The sequence below is a fragment of the Scyliorhinus torazame genome, chromosome 7, assembly GCF_047496885.1.
Source record: "Scyliorhinus torazame isolate Kashiwa2021f chromosome 7, sScyTor2.1, whole genome shotgun sequence".
Taxonomy (NCBI): Eukaryota; Metazoa; Chordata; class Chondrichthyes; order Carcharhiniformes; family Scyliorhinidae; genus Scyliorhinus; species Scyliorhinus torazame.
The window spans coordinates 247,087,486-247,109,374 of NC_092713.1; the positions used below are offsets into that span (position 1 = coordinate 247,087,486).

General features: G+C 46.3%; 1 protein-coding gene across 5 annotated transcripts in view; it reads right to left on the reverse strand.

Moving 5' to 3' along the window:
* Window positions 1-21,889, reverse strand: part of LOC140426929 (protein phosphatase 3 catalytic subunit alpha-like) — a 603,583-nt gene that overhangs the window by 375,835 nt on the left and 205,859 nt on the right. For 3 of the 5 annotated variants that reach the window (XM_072512224.1, XM_072512223.1, XM_072512225.1), the window contains exon 2: window positions 12,687-12,821. The exons of the other annotated variants lie outside the window; for them this stretch is intronic. In XM_072512224.1, coding sequence (XP_072368325.1) covers window positions 12,687-12,821 — 135 coding nt within the window. The remainder of the gene's footprint in view (window positions 1-12,686; window positions 12,822-21,889) is intronic. 5 annotated transcript variants of the gene reach the window in all.

Below are 21,889 nucleotides of genomic sequence, written 5' to 3' on the forward strand. Positions count from 1 at the left end.
GGGACCCAATCCACCTCTGTTTGAGCTTTAACATTCCCTGCCTAATTACTTACACATTGTTCACAATGTACGACCTACCTTCAACATTGATTAAAATGCCAGGGAAGACAATCATTGGGGTAGACCTAATATGAATATGCCACATTGTTCCTCATTTTTCAGTCAGTAAATTGGTTTCAGAAACCAAATTGAAAGCAAGGCTTAATTTCACACACTGATGCATTGACTCGTGTACTCCTTGTGCTTGCAACAAGATGTAGCAACAGAAGGTACTTGAAAGATGCATTTGCAAAATGCAGTGCTTATTAAAGCTTATATACTGTGAGTGCTGTTACAGACTGAACTGCGCAAGTAGACTGTGACCAGATGCTGGGATGCAACCCTTGCTATGCACCAATCTGTGTGATGCACATCTGTACTCTGGCTAAATTACATATTTATTTTTAAAATAGAATTTTTAAATTGAAAACCATGAGTACAGGCACTTTGTTGTATCCAGCACCCACAAAACTGTGCCAATCACATAAACAGCAGCATCGTATGCAATTCTGTTTAGGTTGAATGCTGTGCCTTATTATAGTACTGAAATCACAGTGTGCCCTGACCTTTCTTAAACAAATTTATTCTGCACAGTTGCTGAAAATCACGTCAGGGAACGATCTGCCCACTCATACTAAGACTGACAGTTTGGAATAAGAAACATCAGCACTCATACAATCTGCTCTCTCATTGGATCAGCTGCATTCAGTGCATTGAAACCTCTGCTTCCTCTTTTAGCTGTGCCTCAGTAAGAATCAATAAGAAATTCTACTGTTACTCATCCTACTTTCCAGAGAAGCAACAGCAAAGACTTCTCTTCCCATTGTCACTGTTATGTCTGGTGACCCTAAAGGATCTATTCTTGGCCCCCTTCTATTTCTCATGTACATATGCCCATGATCAGCAACATCGCCCCAAGACACACTATTTGTTTCCACATGTATGTTGATAGCACCCAGTGCTACCTCTCTACTACATCTCTTGATTCCCTCCACTGTCTCTAAATGTGGTACTGGAGGAGACAAAGTTTCCCCCAACTAAATCTTGGGAAGATCAAAGCCATTGCCTATGGCTCCCTTCGCAAATTCCAGTGCCTAGCTACTGACACTGTTCATCTCCATCGAACTGTGTAAGACTGAAACAGGCTGTTTCAACCTTGGTGTAATATCTGACCTAACCACATATCCACACCATCACTAAAACAACAGGTTTTCAATTACAGATATCTGGTAACTGCAGTTTTTGCTTTTGTATATAATTTAGAGGAATCTGAGTTTAAAACATAAAACATAGAAATAGAAGAGGAGTAGGCCATTCGGCCCTTCGAGCTTGCTCCAACATTCATTATAATCATGGCTGATCATCAAGTTCAATATCCTGATCCCACCTTCCCCCCCCATATCACTTTAGCCCCAGGAACTTTTTCTAATTCCTTCTTGAAATAACACACTTTGGTCTCAACTACTTTCTGGGATAGTGAATTCCAATGATTCATCACTCTCTGGGTGAAGAAATTTCTCCTCACCTCAGTCCTAAAAGGTTTAGCCCTTATCCTCAAATATGACCCCTAGTCCTGGACGCCCCAACCATTTTTCTGAATCTACCCTGTCTAATAATGTTAGAATTTTATACGTTTCTGTGAGATCCCCTCTCATTCTTCGAAACTCTAATGAATGTAATCCTAACCAGTCTCGCCATCCCAGGAATCAGCCTTGTAAACCTTTGCTGCACTCCCTCCAGAGCAAGAACATCCTTCCTCAGATAAGGACACCAAAACTGCACACAATACTCCTGGTGTGGCCTCACCAATGCCCCATCCAATCGCAGTAAAACATCTCTATTCCTATGCTCAAATCCTCTCGCTATGAAGGCTAACACACCGTCTGCCTTCTTTACTGCTTTCTGTACCTGCGCGCTTACTTTCAGCAACTGATGTCTCATTGGGTATCCACCAGTCTCAATTTACACCCATTCAAATAATAATCTGCCTTTCTATTGTTGCCACGGAAGCAGATAACCTCACATTTATCCACATATACTTCATCTGCCATGCAATGACTGGGATTCACTGCCCGGCAACTCTGGGATCTCAAATTCTGTGCGGACAGAGAATAAGGCATCCGGCCAAAGTCAAAGTTCACGCTGGGTGCCGAAACAATGTCTATGCTCCTAATCACCATTTGCATTCACTTTGCGGGCTGGGCCAGGCACCAGAGTCCCAGGCGCCCATGATTCTCCAGTCCTCTGGGCTGGGAACCACGTGGGCGGGGTTACGACAGATATCAGCAACCGTGAACCTGATGTGGTGGACCTTGGCAGTGGGCTCGGGGGTAACCTCTTAAGGGAGTTGTCTCCAAAGTCCATCGAGGGGCCACCCCCCCCACAAAATGCATGGCCTGCCCACCCCTCCCCTACCAGACATCCCCCCCCCACCATCCTCCCCCCACCCCCCCGACAGGCTCCCAGAAAAGAGACCCCTGTCTGGAAGCTAGAAAGCAGCCCAGACAGGGGCTGTCATAACAATTGCAGCTGTAACACTCACCTGGAAAGACCACATCCATTCCTGGAAGGAGAACAGCTGTGACCTATGTTATAAACATCAACTATATCAAAGAGAGTCAAGTGCATTCCAATCACACCACTTCATGCTTGAGCGACTTTTAAGTGCTGATCTAGAAATTGATTGCACTTAACTCACTTTGATGTGGTTGATGTTTGTAGACATTGTGGGTACAGCATTTAGAATTACTCATCCATGAAGAAGGTGAATGAAGCAAGGCTCACACCTGTTTTGTGGAAGCTGTCAATCACAGCCCACTAGAGAAATGAATAAATGGTTTGCAGCTAATGGATCGGAGTGGTATAAACACAGGCCGCAGTAGTTATCCTTACAGGAAGGGGTACGTGGTACTTCCAGGTGAGTGTTAAATGTTATTTCTTTTGCTGCCCTTTCTGGATTGCTCTCTAGCAAGAGACATGGGTCTCTTTTTTTGGGGGGATCTGTTGTGTGGGTCCCTCAAGTTAAGCGTTCCCTGTGGGGTGTCTCCCTATTTAAGGGGTTCCTGTGGGTGCTCCCTTAAATCAGGGAGTGCCTGGAGGGGGTCCCGCTAGCTAGGGGGCCCCTGTGTGGTGTCCCATTAGTTAGGGGATCTCTGCAGTGTCCCTTTAGTTAGGGGTCCCTGTGGATCAGAAAAGCAGTAACAATCATCCTCCAGCTCGAGAACATAGTTTTCCAAATGGATAATCTCGCCCAATGTCTCCCTTAATGAGCTTCCAGAGGAACGATGAAGCCACAAAGAGATTGCTTTCCCAGCAATTGGAGGAAGAAACCTGCTTGTGACACCAAAAAGCGTAGGCTGGCAGTGACCAATAAGGTGGGTAGCATGAGTATAGTACTCTACTCGTGGATTCAGTAGAATACAGAAAGCACTTAAGCAGGCCAGGTAAGTACAGTTGCACCTTTACCAACATTCTGCTTTGCATATCACTCCACCATCCCAAATCTACTTCATCACATCACTCATTTTCAATTTACTTGCATGCTCACCCAGCCTTCTCTTTTTATGCACTTCCTTACATCACCATCTACCCCTCCCGTACACAGTCATCCTTTTGCAATTTCATACCTCTCCCTTCTAGTCACCCTCATCAAATGCATTACATCCAATGGGTGAACATATAACTTCTTCTAGAAAAAGACAGAAAAGGGGGTGGGGGGTGGGGGGGGGGGGGAGAGAGAGAGAGAGAGAGAAGTGGAGAACAGGAGGTGGGCCTCGACACCTTTCCCTCGTCCACAAGTGCCGAGGTGCCAGCCCAGGAGAGAAATTAAGTTGCCCACTGAGTTTGGGAGATGGGGGTTTCCCAGTTACATGGTGGCATATCGATATCAGTGGCTCACATGGTGTAAGGCACTCAGTCATGTTGACCTGATTTTAACAGTGAGTGAAATATAATAATATTCATAATGATAACTTGCAACATTTTACCTTGCCACAACTAATCTCTGACATGATTTTCACGTGTATAGAAGTTGATGGAGGTCGTGGATGACTATTTCTCAGACAAGCTGAATCCTTCTGATGGTGCACCATCACAGGAGGCCCAGCTCAGATATTCTCACATCGATGGATTAGTAAGGCAGATAGTTGAGTTTTCATTTAGACATGCAATTAACTGTGAATGAGTGGTGGTGACAGGCACAGCAGTTGACAGGGCGCATCAGTGAGTGCAGCCTCTTCAAACACTGCATGATTGGGCACAGATGCTATCCCTTTGGGGGCCATCCATGGTAAAGAAGAATCATTGATCAGCAGTGATGTGCAATACACTGACAGGCCTTGCAAACATACTAATCTCAAGTGCTGAGAGAATAAAGAAGTCCACCTCACTGGAGTTGGAGTTTAATCCGGATAAATGGGAGGTAATGCATTTTGGAACGTCTAAGGCAGGTGGGAATTACACAGTAAATGGAAGAGCCCTTAGGAGGATTGAGGCAGAGAAATCTGGGATTGTAGTTCCACAGAACACGGAAAGTGGCAACGCAGGTGGATAAGGTGGTCAAGAAGGCATACAGCATGCCAGCCTTCATCGGTAGGGCATTGAGTATAATAATTGGCAAGTCATGCTGCAGCTGTGCAGAACCTTAGTTAGGCCACACTTGCAAGATTGCACACAATTCTGGTCGGCACACTACCAGAAAGATGTGGAGGCTTTGGAGAGGATACCAGGATGTTGCCTGGTCTGGAGGGCATTAGCTCTGAGGAGAGGCTGGATAAACTTGGATTGTTTTCACTGGACTGATGGAGGTTGAGGGGCGACCTGATGGAAGTTTAGAAAATAATGAGTGGCACAGGCAGAGTGGATAGTCAGAAGCTTTTTCCCAGGGTGGAAATGTCAATTACTGGGGGACAATGCGCTTAGCCAGCAGCCAGGCTTGGCTCGTCACTTATGTCCCCTTGTTCTGGGGTTGGGGTCTTCCTTTCCCTGCTCCTGCTGTTCTTGCAGCCTGGCTGTTGGTTCAATGGCATCTTAGTCAGTAGGGTACTAAGTGGAGGTTAGAACTTTGTTGTACGTTTGGTGCCCGCTTGATGGGCTAAAAAGATCTATCGAGAAGTTCCTAAGAGAGAGCTACCTTTCGTGCGACTGCTCTGCTCCTGGCTGCTGCCGAAAGTGCAGAATGTTATTATTATTGGTGCGTTGCCAGGCAATAGCTTCCGCAGTGGCTAAATGGAGCTCTCTGAGCCTTCTACAGAATTTTGTCAGGGCGTAGTCTTCAGTGATGTGAGTCATTGATTGGGGAGCACCACAGTTGCAGTCACAGCTCTCATCAAGTCTCCATTTGTGCCGCCCAGGTTGTTGATAGTGCAGGAATCAGCAATATTAATGCCATTGAATGTTAATGGCCAATGTTTGGATTCTCACTTGTTGGAGATGGTCATTGTCTGGCACTGGTGTGGCAAGAATGTTACTCATCACCCCAAGCCTGGATATTGTCCCGGTCCTGCTGCATTCAGACATGCACTGATTACTCATGAACCAAACACACAGCTATGGGCAAAAAGCTCCACTGCCGTGTGGAAACCTCGGGAGAGTTGAAGGTTAAGGGAGTAAACCCTGACCAAAAAACTGGAGGCAACCAAGCTGGAGCCAAGAACAGTGCTTTGAACTGACCCGGGAGATCAAGAGGGGGCCCAGCTCAAGTTTGCCATATATTTTGCCCAGACTTGTGCCCTCAAAGACACTCCAGTTTCACTGTAAAGCATTAAAACAATGAGGAGAGCCCAGTTCTGAGTGATAAGCTCAACCCGATTGGCATAGAATATAGGTGCTACTGGCTGTCTCCGATGATGGGAGGGACCAACATGTCCCACTGGTGTGCCACCACCCACCTCAAGTTGACCAGCCCCTGACTAGTATGGCGCTGACCAATCACAGTCCACTTGCTTCAACAGGTGTTTGGATCATAGCATCCTGCCCAACAAGCGGAAGGAATCCAGCACATCCGGAAAACAATCAAAACAAACAAAAAGAAAGAAGATGACAACTCTTCAATTGGCAAGCTGGAACGTCAGGACCATGTGTATGGAACTGACAGAGAATGTACAGCTGGCTGATAACATGAGCAAAACAATCTTGATCAACATGGAACTTGATAGGCTGATCATCAATATAGCATCCCAACAAGAGACAAGGCTCATCAAGAGAGGACCACTGAACAAAAGATAGTTTACGTGCATCTGGTAGGGGAAGAATTCAGCGGAAATGCAGGAGCAAGGTACAGGGTGTGCTGTCAGGGAATTGCTACTCTCGTTGATATAACCCCCACAAATAGTTCAGAACAAGGGGCGAGATTCTCCGACCCCTGCCGGGTCGGAGAATCGCCGGGGGCTGGCGTGAATCCCGCCCCCGCCGGTTGCCGAATTCTTCGGCACCGGCGGGGGCAGTAATCGCGCCGCGCCGGTTGGCGGGTCCCCCCCCCCCCGCGATTCTCCAGCCCAGGTGGGCCGAAGTCCCGCTGCTAGAGTGCCTGTCCCGCCGGCGTGGATTAAACCACCTCTCTTACCGGCGGGACAAGGCGGCGTGGGCGGGCTCCGGGGGGGGGGGGGGGGGGCACAGTGCGATCTGGCCCGGGGGGGCGCCTGGCCCGCGATCGGGGCCCACCGATCCGCGGGCGGGCCTGTGCCATGGGGGCACTCTTTTCCTTCCGCCTTCGCCACGGTCTCCACCACGGCGAAGGTGGAAGAGACTCCCTGCACAGCGCATGCGCGAGGATGCCGTGAGCGGCCGCTAACGATCCCGCGCATGCGCCGCCCGGCAATGTCATTTCCGCCCCAGCTGGCGGGGCAACAAAGGCCTTTTCCGCCAGCTGGCGGGGCGGAAATCAGTCCAGCTCGGGCCTATCCCCGCAAGGTTAGGGCTCGGCCCCCCAAGGTGCGGAGGATTCCACACCTTTGGGGCGGCGCGATGCCGGACTGAATAGCGCCGTTTTTGGCGCCGGTCGGCGGACAGCGCGACGATACTAGGGAATTTCGCACATGCTCTCTCTCCATTCACCTCTCAACTCAAACAGGGTCAGTTAACCTCATAAGTATCTCTGCTTCAGTGTTGTGCTGCACTGCAGAAGACCGGTTTTATGAGGTGATTGACACTGCTATCAGCAGAATCCCTCAGTCAGAACATCTTCACACTGGGGGATTTAAATGCAAGAATGGGCACAGATCTTGGAGACATGACCTTGCTGTCTCAAACATTCTGCCCTGGGAAAAATGAATGAGAACGGACAGAGACTATCTGCACTTTGCTGCTACTATGCGTTTTGTGTAACTAACACTTTTTTTTAGAATAAACCATGCCACAAGGTGTCCTGGAGACATCCAAGATCAGGGAATTGGCACCAGCTAGATCTAATCATCATCAGACATGACTATGAAAGCATTCTCAATGCACGGCGCAACCATGGCATTGACTCTGATACAGATCATTCCCTAGTGTGCACAAGGATGAGGATGCAACCCTCAAAGTTTTTACATTCAAAACAGAAATGTCATCTTGGCATCAATATCATCCATACTGCTGAACCAGATAAAAAACAACTGTTCTATGGCTTGATTGAACAGGCGCTCCCCAGCATTCCCAGGCACAGCACAGAAGTGAAGTGGAACATATTTTGAGTCATCTTCTACAATACAGAACTTTCAACACATGGGAAGCAAGAGCAGAAAATGCTGACTGGTTTGAGGTTAACATTAACGGAACTATCACTGAAGTCAAGTTCTCATCAATTACAAGGGCGTTCTGAGTGAGAAAACGCTGAAGGTACTGAAAGCCCTCGAAGGAAGGACCAACAACTGCTAGGTGGTGTGGAAGCGAATACTGGTGGCAACTCTGCCAGAATATTCAGATGTCCTTCAGCACATGATACTTCAGGGACTTGTATGATGGGATTAAAAAGGCAACACCTCCAACGGCAAAGAAAATGGCACCAGTGAAAACAAAGGCAGAGGAGGTCATCACTGACTGCAGTAAACAGTTGGCGAGATGGGTGGAACAGAACCATGAGTTGTTGACTCGGGAGACCACTGTCACCGAGTAAGCTCCAGACACCGTAGAAAGTCTACCGGTCATGACCAAGCTGGATATTGAACACGTAGTTGAGGATCTGGGCAAAGCTATTGAACCGCTTTACATGTGCAAAGCTCCAGGTGCTGATGCTATGCCACCTAAACTCATCAAGCACATGTTCATCTGATGGATGCCAGCCGTATACCCAAAGAACTTGTGTGTAATGAATTAACCTTGTGGTTGTCCATACACCTAAAAGGACACAGGGGCTGCCGATACGGCGGAAAATCCAGCATTGGGGGAAAACGGGATTGGCACCGATACGTTTCTGATGCTCCGCCCACTTAAAGGTTCGTGCCCCGTGCCAGTGGGAGGATGCAAAAGGATCATTAAGACCCATTTGCATCCCATTACCGGGCAGAGCATCATGCGCGGGATTCTCTCAGCCCGGGGCCAGACCGGAGAATCCCCGCGACCGGCGCGAATTGCGCCACGCTGCTGGCACGCGATTCTCCGCAGAGCGGAGAATCGGTGCCAATGGCATGGTTGGCGCAGCACCGGTCGGGGCCCGCTCTACGCGACCGGCCCGCCGATTCTTGGCCCGGGATGGGCTGAGCGGCCGTCGTAAAAACGCCGAGTCCTGCCAGCGTCGTCCACACCTGCTCTCGGCCAGCGGGAACTCGGCATGGAAGGGTCGGGGGGCGGCTTGTGGGGGGGGGGGGGGCCTCCGATGTGGCATGACCGGGATCGGGGCCCACCAATCGGTGGGCCGGCCTCGCTGGCTGGCGGCCTCCTTTCTTCCCCGCCAGCCCCCCCCCCCCCCGAGTCCTGCGCCATGTTGCGTCGGGTCCGGTGCATTGAAGGAGGCCACTGCGCATGCGCGCGTTGACGCCGGCGCCACTGCACATGTGCGCGTTGGCGCCGGTGCCACAGCGCATGCACGGATTCTGCGGCGCCCAGTTCGTGCCGGGATCAGCAGCGCCATGCTGGCGCCCTGTAGGTGCCAGAATTGCTGCTCCTGAGGCCATGTTGACACCGTCGGGAAACGCGACGGCGTTTCCGATTGCGTCAACACTTAGCCTCAAGATCACAGAATTCCGCCCCATATTCACCAGGCCCAGTAATTCTCCCATCCTCTGGCCGGAGCCACGTGGCGGTGAATTGGTGCTGGTCCTGACAGCGTGCATTTGACATGGTGGACCTCATCCTCTTTCAGAGAGTTTCCACCGAAGTCCACCGGAGGGCTACCCTCTCCCGCACAATGCAAAACATGCCCAACCCACTGACCCCCCCCCCCCCCACCCATGACCATCCCCCGAGGCCCCCTAAATAAAAAGACCCCCACAGACCCCCTAAATAAGGAGACCCAGCCCCCCCAGACCACCTAAATATAGAAACGCCTACAGAGACACCATGAATAAAAAGACTCTACTCCCGAAACCACTTCAAAGAGAGTTCCCTTCAAGGTTGAAACAAAAACATAAAATACTGGACAATCACAGCAGGTCTGACAGCATCTGTGGAGAGAGAATCGACCTAATGTTTTGAGTCTGGATTAACCTTTGTCAAAGCTGGAGAAAACTGGAAATAGGATCAGATTTACACCGCTATGGGGGGAGAGTCCAGCAGTGGGGCTAGATCTAGCCCCCAAATTGGTTTGTGCATCGGACAGGTAAGGCCTAGCACAGCCCTCCCACCCTCGTTAATTGAGGCCTTTAATTGGCCAATTATTGGCTATTTAGAGGCTGCTTCCCAGGAATTTAAGGATGGTGTTGGGAGTCCAGTCAGTCACCCTGCTCGTTCCTTGAGTGGGAAAGGGCTGTGGGCCTGCCTCTCCACATCAGGACTCCCTCCATTCCACCTGCCCCCACAAGGTCTGCCACCACCTCATCCCTGGGTGCTCCCTCACCCCCTGACCTTTCCATCAAGGCCCCTATTCCACTCCCTTCACCTCCACAGGATTTACTTCCCTCCCCGCCATGAAACCCTCAGGCTCTGCACTTACCTGCTCCTGGACTCTGTGACTTAGAATCTGGATACTGCCGAGAGTCCCAGCCCTTAAATGAGGCCTAGTTTTGCAATAACTTTCTCATCACGGGTTTTGAATTTGTTTAATGCAGGCACCGACTGTTGAGTCAATTTTGGGGAAAAGGCTTACAGGTCAAGTGTTATCTTTGCCGGAACAGGCAAAGTAACAGATTTTGGATATTTTGAGGTGGAATTCCCTTATTTATGTGCAGATGGCCTGCGTTGGAGCCATAAGCCTAGATTTTCTGATTGCAATATTGGCATTACAGTCAGATAATCTAGGCCATCGACTCCTATTTTAAAATAGCTGAGCTTGTAATTGAGAGTCAGCTGACGTATTTGCTGAAATGTTCCCAAATGTAGGACACCGGTGTCATCACAGGTAAACTAGAGCACAATGATTCTATTACACAAAAGAGGCGAAGCAAGCTGACAATCCTGGAAAAATTCTTCATATCCACCCTGGAGCAGCAGGCAGAGTGGAAATATTAGCTCCCAATTTGTAAGAATAGCATAAAAATAGGCTGGAGCTGCCCTGTGATGCAGAAGCATACGTGCCAATAGCTCAGGGGTAGACCATGCCAAATTTTGTGATGAGAATCTCTTCCATTAATTTGAATGGACTCCTGGCTGGAGTAAACCCAGCAAAACCCAATCACCCAATGTACTTAAAATGTGCAGCACGTAAATTTTATTTTGCTGCACAGGATGCATGGGAAATCACCATTTTTATTGAAGGAATTACCCACTCAGTTCAGGTCCCACGCCTCTCCACACATCAGTTTTTGTGCGATCTTATGTGAAATCATGCTTGGGTCCTGCTTCGTACATTTTGGTATTTAATCAAACCCTTCATAGCAACGCAGCCTCTGACTCACACTGAAAACGAACAGCACAAAATGCAGCATGCCATGCCATCAGGTGAGCCAGATCACATAACCGATTTGACAGTCCCAATTGTTTACGTTTAAGAGAACTCCTCGGAGTTGTCGGTTATTGCAGCACAATGCATGCCGAGGATTCCAGAGAAAATCTAAAAATAAATATGATGTAGCACATGAGGAGATATTAGGGTAGATGACCAAAATACTAGATCGTTTTTAAGGAGTGTCTGAAAGGAGGAAAGTGAGGACGAGGGGCAGGGAGTTTTGAGGAGGTAATTTCAGAGCTTAGGTCACTAGGCAGCTGAAGGTATGGCCACCAATAGTGGAGCGATTAAAATTGGGGAATGTTCACAAGGCCAGGACGAGAGGAATTTGAAAACAAGGCCAAATTTTGCATGGCTTCAAGTTTATGAAGGGTAGAATGCAATATGGTTTAAATCTCAACAAATAGCGATGTGGAAAAATCTAAGGATGACTACAATTTTTCAAAAGCATCACAATTATATTTGGTTGACAAAATGATGATTGTGAAAATTACCAATTCGTTTTTGTTTCATGGGATATTAATTTTTACAATCTCAATGGAATAACTCCAAATAAAATAAACAGGGTGGCAATAATACTAACTGCACCACTGGATTATTTTTCACTACCAGGATAATTAACCTGCTATTTCTTTTGCACTACAGTTTATCACACATAACATTAATTTTTACTTAATTTCAACCACACGGTTGATGCACAGCTCCATTTTGCCAGAGCTTGCTCCATGCAATATAGTGACGTAGCAAATCATGCATTATTGTAAAACTGAGTGCCTGTGTGGGTTCGTTGATCGCAGTCTCTTCTCCGAGTCAGGAGGCCATGCATTCAAGCTTCATTCATAAACTAAACCTTCCAGTATAGTACCAAAGGACTGCTTCATTATTAGAGTTATTTTGTTTCAGATGAGACATCAAACTGATATCTGCCTGTTCTAATGGAAAAATACATCCCGTGACACTATTCTCTTTGTGACCTGGGCAATTTTGTTTTCCCAAGTACAGCATAAACAAAGTCACTTCATTGCTGTCTGCGCAATGTTGCTATGTGCAAATGGATGCGATTTGCTGATCCACGTCATATAAAATCATTGCATGGCAAGTGCTTCAAGAAATGATAGGGCACTACGTAAATGTAAGTCATTCTCTTTGGGTCTTCTATTGTTTACTGGTATCCATTGTCGCAGCTACGACTGACTTATATAAAATAGTGAGTGACTGGGAGAAGAAAAAATGTAGCAAAGAAATTTGGAGATTTGTTCTTTAAATTTTAAGTCTACTGATAATTCGAAAGTCAAACTTTTTTTCAGGTTTACAATTATTTGTAAAAGTTTTTTTTTAAAAGTATTATTTTACAACGTGCTTTAATAATTCTGGGGAAGCTTTTTTGCTTTGTGAAATGTTATACAAGGAAACATTATAAGAGATGCCACATGCTCAAATGGGGCATGGAAAACATTTCATGTCATAAATAAGGCATGCAGGTCATTCCCAAATGATTTTTTCTGCATTCTAGTCACTTAACCCATAATACTCTATTTATGCCGGGTTTTTTGAAATAAAATTGGTGATTCTCATGAGTATTCAAGTGACGAGAATGAAGGAAAATTCAGGACTTTAACCATTCACTTACTTTTACGTTGGAAGGAAGAATCCTTTGTGACTTCATGCTGAGCTGTTGGGTTCGTGCTATAAGCGGATGTCTGGCTCAGGATGGTGCTGCCGTCCGTAGAATGGGGGTCTCTGTTCTCACTTTGAGCTGTGTACACTAAAACAGAAATTTGTGTGATGTATGTATGTGTGCATCTGAAAATAATTTATTTGGAATTGTTCAAGTCATCAAATGGTGGCTAAAATTTCTACAAAATATACTGCCACATCAATACAGTACATGTTGCCTCAACTTTGGTGACTGTGTCTTGGATTTGAATATTCGGAGATTTAGTACCACACATTTCATAAAGCAAGTATCTTTCTTAAAGAAATGAATTGTTCTACATAAAATATGGTTGTTCAGTTTACTACAAAGCTCCATCCCTTGATTTGAATAGTCCCCGACATGACTGTTCATCAATGAGTGCAAAATGTTTTCTAGTACTCCAGGGAGCTAGTTTAAGAAGTTGAGAACACATGCTTTGTATTTCTTCAGCTTTCATGAGTCTTAGCCTCATTATGCCACAACCTCAAAAAGGACATCTGCCCCATTACCAAAGCGACCTCCATGAAGCTCAATTTACTCTTCCTTGCCAAATCGAGCTTCCATTTTTTAAAACTCTTCTCTCTCTTGTTGTGAAAATGGATCACTGCCTAGGCACTCTAGCTACTTTATGGGGTAACCAGCTAATTACCATTACAAATTTTTCTTTCTTTCTTTCGTGGGATGTCAGCATCATAGGCAAGGCCAGAGTTTACTGCCCACCCATGAGAACGTGATGGTCAGCTGCCTTCTTGAACTGTTGCATGAGGGAACAGTGTTATATTTCCAAGTTATGATATGTAGGTCCAGAGGAGGTTCACCAGAATGATCCCTGGAATGAAGAGCTTTCCATATGAGGGGCGGTTGAGCACTCTGGGTCTGCACTCGTTGGAGTTTAGAAGGATGAGGGGGGATTTCATTTAAACTTACAGGATACTGAGAGGCCTAGATAGAGTGGACGCGGAGAGGATGTTTCCACTAGCAGGAAAAACTTGAACCCAAGGCCACAGCCTCCGACTGAAGGGACGGTCCTTTAAAACTGCGATGAGGAGGAATTTCTTCAGCCAGAGGGTGGTGAATCTGTGGAACTCTTTGCTGCAGAAGGCTGTGGAAGCCAAATCACTAAGTGTCTTTAAGACAGAGATAGATAGGTTCTTGATTAATAAGGGGATCAGGGGTTTATGGGGATGAGAAACATAACAGCCATGATTGAATGGCAGAGCAGACTTGATGGGCCAAATGGCCTAATTCTGCTCGTATGTCTTATGTTCTTTTGGTGACTTGAAGGGGAAGTTTTCAGGTTGTGGCATTCCTTGTGCCTGTTCCCTTTGTTCCATTAGGCTGTAGGTGTTATGGAATTGGAAGGTGCAGTCAAAGGGGTGAGTTTCTGCAGTGTAACTGATAGATGGTGCATACTACAAACAGTGGTTGAGAAAGTGAATTCCTGAGTCAGTGGATGTGGAGCTAATCAAGCGAGCAGCTTTATTCTGCACAGTGTAAAACTCTTGAAGTGTCCATGCAAGCGAAGAATATTCCATCATACTCTTGACTTATGCCTTGTAGGTAGTGGAATGGCTCAGGGGAGTCAGAAATGAGTTATATCCTGCTGAATTACCAGTCTCTCATGTGCTCCTTTTGTCACTGCCCTGAAGAACTCCTGCAGTGATGGGGGCCTAATGAGTTGTGTGCACAGCTTGTGAGAATATTTTTTGCTTTCTTTGCATGGAACATGGAGGGAGTCTTAGTTACATTGTAGGTTTCCGACCTCCGCAATGAACTTCAACACATCAGGCACCAACCATCACATTATTTGACCTTATATAAAGCCCAGGTCCATCCAAGCTTATAATACTGCTCCCATTCCCTTTTTATCATTTATTATTCCACCTTTGGCATTTAAACTCTGTTCCTCAAAATATGGAATATCACAAGACAGGAAGAGATCAAGCCTGTCTCGGGTCTTCTTAGCTGTAACAAATATTCGTGTGGGGCGGGGAGGTGAAGATTGTGTACTCCTCCTTTCGAGAGGTGGGACGGCAGCCAGGACACAGAATCATGTTGGAGTCCCAAAACTTTTCCTCGAGGATAAGTCAGTTGTTTGAAGGCGTGGAGGATACTTGTGAGGTGTGTGGGAGGGGCCCAGCCAATCACATGTATATGTTCAGGTCTTGTCCTAAATCGGATAAATTTTGGAGGTCGTTCTTCAGCACAAGTCAACGGTCTTGTGTGTGGATTTGGAGCCCAGTCCCCTTGGGGGCCATATTTGGGATGTCAGACTTGCCGGAGCTGCAGACTGGAGCAGGGCAGATTTGTTGGCCTTCGCCTCGATCATTGCTCGCAGGCAGGTCCTGATGGGGTGGAGGCCAGTTGCTCCACCCTGTGCCTTGGTGTGGCTGGGGGATCGAATGGAGTTTTTGTATCTGGGAAAGGTGAAACTTGCTTTGAGGGGGGCGAGTGAGGGATTCCACAGCAGTTAGGGTTTGTTTGTACTACATTTCAAGGAGCTGGTTACTGCCATGTTAAGGGGGGGGGGGGAAGTGGGGCATTTGGGTGAGGTTACTGGGGGTGGGAGGGTGGTTGGCGGTCTGTGTTGCTTTTTTTCTTTGTTACATTGTGTGCTTAAAATGTTAAAATATTAATAACTTGAATGAAATTTTTTATTTTTATTTTAAATGGCTTTACCAATGACAGGATTTCCCTGATTGATTCCCCCCCTTCCCCCCACCAACCAACCACCAACACCAATGGCGGAATGGGAATCCCGACTTTATAAGTTGGGATTCTTATCTGCATACATTTTAATATAATCTTCAGTCTTCCTTTCCCTCTTTCTCCCGCGCTGGACTGTCCATTCACGCCGGCATGCATTCACAACAGGTCCCCCATGTCATGATACAGCTCCCAGGGGAAAGATAGACATGCTTGGGCAGTACCGCAGTGCCAGGGTGGTGAGTTCCGTTGGGTGGGGGGGCAAGTGGAAATTCTGTGATGGAGGGAGTGGTTGTTTCAATTTCTATTCTTTTACATTGGGGCACCCTTTCAAGACAGAGGGCATGGCCGACTCTGTGACGTGAGGCCATTAAATCTTGCAAGATTTACAACACTCGGGATGCCTGCTGAGATCCAGATGTATATATTAAAGTGTGCAGTTAGCTTCACTTAAATATGCCTGCGCCGGAGTGTCCCAAGGCCTGGGATCGAATGCCTGCACCTAGGAGACCTCACTGTGGCACCGTTTAGCATTGGTCCACACAAACAAAGGTCCCGGGTGGTCAGGCTTTGGGAAGGGAAGTACCCTGGCACCCCCAATGCCACCTTGGCACTACCACCCAGAAACTCTGGCAGTTCCACCCGGACATGCTCGGGAAGTAGCCTGGCACTGAAGAACCAGGGAAAGTGCCAGAAGTACTGCCAGGGTGCCCAGATGTCACTTCCACGCTGGCAGTGGCACTGCCTGGGTGCCAGGCAGGCAGTGCCAAGGTGCCAGGTTACTCATGCTGGTAATCTGGCCCGACGGTGTCCTGCCCTTGAGATGGGTGAGGTGGGTTCAAGGACCCCCTAATTAGCATGGAGGGGTCCAGGGACCACGTGGGGGGGTGGAAGATCGGGGCGACATTTAGAAATGAAGCCCTGATCTCTTCCTGCACGGACGAGCTGGGGCAGGGTATTCCCCCCAGAGGACCCACAAAAAAACAAAGTCCTGTTTGATAGTGATGTCACTCTCGGCGTTGTAGACTCTGAGAAACACCCTGCTATTCGCACCCAAAACAGGACTCTGGGATTTTCTTTCTGTTAAAGCATGCCCAGTACTCTAAGTTGCCAGCGTGACATCGTAGGACCCGTCCCTTACATTTGTTTTGTTCATCTGTCTAAAAATACAGCAGGAACACTTACGTGCACTACTAGCTGGCTACCACTTTCCCAAAAAATGGCAAAATTCCTCCCAATGTGTTTCAACGCAATAAAATTGTAAATTTCTACATTGGAGTCCCAAGTTACATCGCCTATACCTCTCTTGATAGTTGGTTCAAATTCCAACCACCATCTCAGTAAAACAATATTTTCTTTCATCCTTCATGAATTAATCTCTTCTAAATTTATATTCATATCTCTTATTCTGTTACTGGATGATCATCATATCCCTAAACTTCACCGATGTAAAAACCTTTACTCTCTATTGATCAAATATTTCAGCCTATCCTCACATGTTTTATTTGTTATACTCTTTGCATCATCTGTCCAACTTTTCCAAATCAGTTTCATCGGGCAGGATTTTTTGGGTCCATTGACTGCAGGTGCAAATCTTGTTATGGTCCTCTTGCACAATTTATGGCCATAACAGGATTGGCACCGGGGAAATCTCGGTTTAAAACCTTCGCTACTCCTCACCGGTGACATGATCAGTTCGGGCGTGAACCTGATTTCCCTAAATTAACATGAATTTCAATATCATTGAACAGCTTTACATGCTAGCATCTGGCTGCGTGAAATGCTCACCCCCTGGCGGCGTGAGGTCACACCAACGAGATTCACTACTGGTTTTCAAAAATGAAAACCGGCCGTGATAACCATGCCGGGGGTGCAGAGGTGGCCTGGAGGCCTTGGGGCTGAGTACAGGCTGAACTTTGCCCCTGGCACACTTGGTTACCCTTCTCCACTGGGGGGGGGGGGCTTCCCCTTATGGGTGTGGGGGGGGGGGGGGAGAAAGAGGGGTGCACCGGTGAATATGTGGGCAGTGGGAGAAGGTAGAGGGAGGAGAGTACCCCCCCCCCCTCAATTTCTGTGTTGGGGGGGGGGGGGGGGGAAATTGCCTCCAAGGTTGTGGGGAGGTCCTCCATGGCCATGGAGCATGGGAGGGAGTTCATTTTTCTCGCTGATCGGGGAGCCCTTTAAAGATGCGGCCAAATTTCGGTGTAGCTGGGCTTTCCAGCTCTATCACGCCCAATCTGCCAGGAAGACTGTGCAAACCAATGGCTTTCTTTTGACAGGGTGCCAGACGATCGGACAGAAAACCTGGCTGTGTTTTTGGAGAGGCCTTTTGGTCACTTTTTTTGGACAACTTTCTTCCCATCATGTTTGTGGTACAAGTGCCCAAATGCCACACGGTGGTGCAAATTTTGCTGTGAAAATAAGTGTGAAGCTAACGCCACTCAGTGTTGTTTACTCACAAATTAGACAGCAACTTCCGTGAGGTTTATGTAAATGTGAAAATTTGGTAGCTGCTGTCCAAGATGTGCTGTTATTCCACAAGATACACTAAAATAGCATCTCAGTGCCTTGCTCCCCATTTAAATAGTATGAAGTTCAAATGCAAGTCTAACAAAGCAGTAGGTGGCGTTCATTTGGCGCTCATAGCAAATTCTGTATCCTGACCAACACTCTATATAATTACAGGATTACTTCTTTGAGCTGCACTCCTCAGGCATCCTGTTGATAATATGCATCTAAAATACATAGTGTGCAATGGGTATATTCAAAATATACATTTGTTCTAAGAACTCTGATGCGATAAATCAGGAGGTGCAGTGGCTGTGCTTCATGAGTTACACAAAACAATTAACATACGCTTGTGTTGGGGGATTTGTTTTCCGCTTAAAATAGCATTTGTTCCATGAGTGATCACATTTGTGTTTTTGAAATGCATCCTGGACTGCACACATAACATAATTTACAAAAAATAAAATATTGCACTTATATGTAGAATGGATACACAAAAGCAATCATTGGCAAGCAAAGCACTTGAAGGTATTATTTTGACATTGAACAACAGCCATCATGTGATTTTGATGGGATTTATTTTTTATTAGGTTTAACCTAAAAATCAAACTGTTACATTCAGCATTATTAAATTCACATCATTAATTATGCCATAATGTTTTTTGAGTTTAAGTGTTTTCCTGTCTTTAAAACTGGTTCGGCACCTTTCCTTAAATCAGGGTTAGTTTTTTAAAATTTATTCTGTTTTTGGATGTAGGCGACACTGGCTATGTCAGCATTTATTACCCATCCCTATTTGCTCTTGAAAAGTGCTGCGTCACCTTCTTGAATCACTGCATTCCAGGTGGTGCAAGTACTTACACAGTTCTGTTAGGAAGGGAGTTCCAGGATTTTGACCCACCGACAGTAATGGAATACAATATAATTCCAAATCAGGATAGTGTGTGGCTTGGAGGGGAACTTGCAGGTAGTGATGTTCCCAAACATCTACTGCCCTTGTTGTTCCCGTAAGTAGAGTTTTGGGGTTTGGAAGCTGCCTTGCCTGGTTCCCACAATGCATGTTGTATACGGTATACACAGGTGCCACTGTGAGTCAGTGAATGAGGGAATGGGTGTTGAAGATGGTGCCTATCAAGTGGGCTGCTTTGTTCTGGATGGTGTTGACCTTCTTGCTGGATCTGCACTCATTTGGGAAGTGGAAAATATTCCATCACACGGTGGCACAGTGGTTAGCACTTCTGCCTCACAGCGTTAGGAATGTGGGTTCAATTCCGGCTTGGGCGACTGTTTGTGTGGAGTTTGCAAGTTCTCTCAGTGACTGCATGGCTTTCTTCCAGGTGCTCCGGTTTCAACCCTCAGTCCAAAGATGTGCAAGCTAAGTGATTGGTCATGCTAAGTTGCCTCTTAGTGTCCAAAGGTTAGGTAGGGTGCTCTTTCGGAGGACTGATGAAGGCTCGATGGGCCGAGTAGCCTCCTTCTGCACTGTCGGGATTCTATGATTCCATGATACTGACTGGTGCCTTGTAGATAGTGGACAAGCTTTGGAGAGTCAGAAGGTGAGCCACGAGCCATAGAATTCCCAGCCTCTGACCTGCTCTTGCAGCTACAGTATTTATATGACTAGACTAGTCCAGTTTCAATGGTAACCCCCAGGATATTGATAGTGGGGGTTTCAGCGATGGTAATGCAATGGATTGTTATGGGGAAATGGTTAGAGCCACTCTTATTGGAGATAGTCATTACTTGGCACTTGTGCAATGTGAATGTTACTTGTCCGTTATCAGCCCAAGCTTGAATGTTCTCCAGGTCTTGCTGCAGATGGACACGGGCTGCTTCAGTATCTGAGGAGTCACGAATGGTGGACATTGTGAAATCATCAGGGAATATCCCCACTTCGGACCATATGATGGAGGCCACGGGTGAAGCAGCTATAGTTGGGCGGAGGACACTACCCTGAAGAATGCCTGCAGTGATAGCCTGGAGCTGAAATGACCTCCAATGACTGCAACCTTGGTGAAAGTATGACTCCAACCAGTGAAGGGTTTCACCCTGATTCCCATGGACCTCAGCCTCCTTGATGCCACACTTGGTCACATGCTGCTGTCACTCTAACCTCAACTCTTGAGTTTGTTCTTTTGCCTGTGTTTGAACTAAGGCTACAACATGGTCAGGAGCTGAATGGTTTGATCAGAACCCAAACTGAGCATCAGTGAGCAGGTAAACTTTGAGAATGCTTTGCTGTTTTGACAAGCAGTGAGCTTAGATAAAGAGTCATCCAGACTCGAAACGCTAGTTCCCTTCTCTCTCCACAAATGCTGCTGCGATTTTCAAGTATTTTCTGTCTTTGTTTCAGATTCCAGCATCTGCAGTAATTTGCTTAAATCAGTGAGCAGGTTGCTGAGTAAGTGTCGCTGGATAGCACAGTCAATTACATCTTCTATCTCTTTGCTGATGTTTGAGAGAAGATTAATGGGTTGGTAATAGGCTGACTTGTATTTGTCCTGCTTTTTGTGGACCTAAATTGGACATCTAATTTAACTACATATAATATACCCTTCCGAGGAAAATCCACTTTATTGCTACAAGAATGGAATTGTTTGGGTCTGCTTAAAGAGCTTATAATAGGTTATAATAAGCAAAAACTGGATTACGGGGATAGGGTGGAGGTGTGGGCTTGGGTAGGGTGCTCTTTCCAGTGTCATGAGAATGTCGCTTTAAGAAATGTTTGGCAGCTCATGTTACTGCCATGATGTGGGTGGAGCTGAGCTCAGGTTCTGCTTTTTAGTTTCACTTTGAGAAAAAGCTTGGGTGTGTCTGGGTTTTTCAGTGTGTTGCAGCTGAGGTCAGCCAAAGCAGCTGTACTGTTGAGCTCTCTGCCATGAAGGACTATCTCTTGATCATTTGGTGAATTCAGAAATTTAAATGTTTGCAGTATTGAATGTCAACTCTGATGTGCTCCTGTTTAAAGGTTGTTAAGTCTTTTGGGTGTTAAAAGAACAGCATACAGATTACTTAGTGTTGTATTCTTTGGGGATTATCTTTGAATTAATGGTTGCTAAGATATTCACTGTTTGTTTTAAAAAGGTTAACTTGAGTTCATAGAATAAATATTGTTTTGTTTTAAAAAATACTTTTCATTTCTGCTGTACCACACCTGTAGAGTGAGCCGTGTGCTCCCCATACCACAATCTATTAAAGGTTGTGGGTCGGGTGAACTCCATGATACACTTTGGGATTCTCTAAACCCTGACCCATAACACCATGGGCCGGTGCAGACTTGATGGGCCGAATGGCCTCCTTCAGCTCTGTAAATTTTATGATTCGATTAATATTTGCACTGCAACACAATAGCTTACAACCGGTAAAAAACATGCACTACAATATTTACACTGTTCGAATACCGAGATAAATCAACAAATAATAGCTTAGCCTTTGTAATGATGAGCACATATGAAGTCTTACAACACCAGGTTAAAGTCCAACAGGTTTGTTGCGATGTCACTAGTTTTCGGAGCGCTGCTCCGAAGAGGTATGTTCATTCACCTGAGGAAGGAGCAGCGCTCCGAAAGCTAGTGACGTCGAAACAAACCTGTTGGACTTTAACCTGGTGTTGTAAGACTTCGTACTGTGCTCACCCCAGTCCAATGCCAGCATCTCCACATCATTTGTAAAGATGAAAATGGAAGCATGAAGCAGAGTTCACACTTATAAAGAAAGTTAAAAGATTAGATGTATATAACTTGAGCTATGCATGAGTGAAATTCAAGTAGGGCTGAGCAGCTACTTATATGCAGGTAAACAATTATAAAAAATCATTTTCCTTTTCTTAATACCTCCAAGGACGTAGTTATCAAAAACAAAACTTTCAAAAAGTATGTAATTTCTGTTGTAGAACTGACATTTGGACCACATTTAAAATGCTT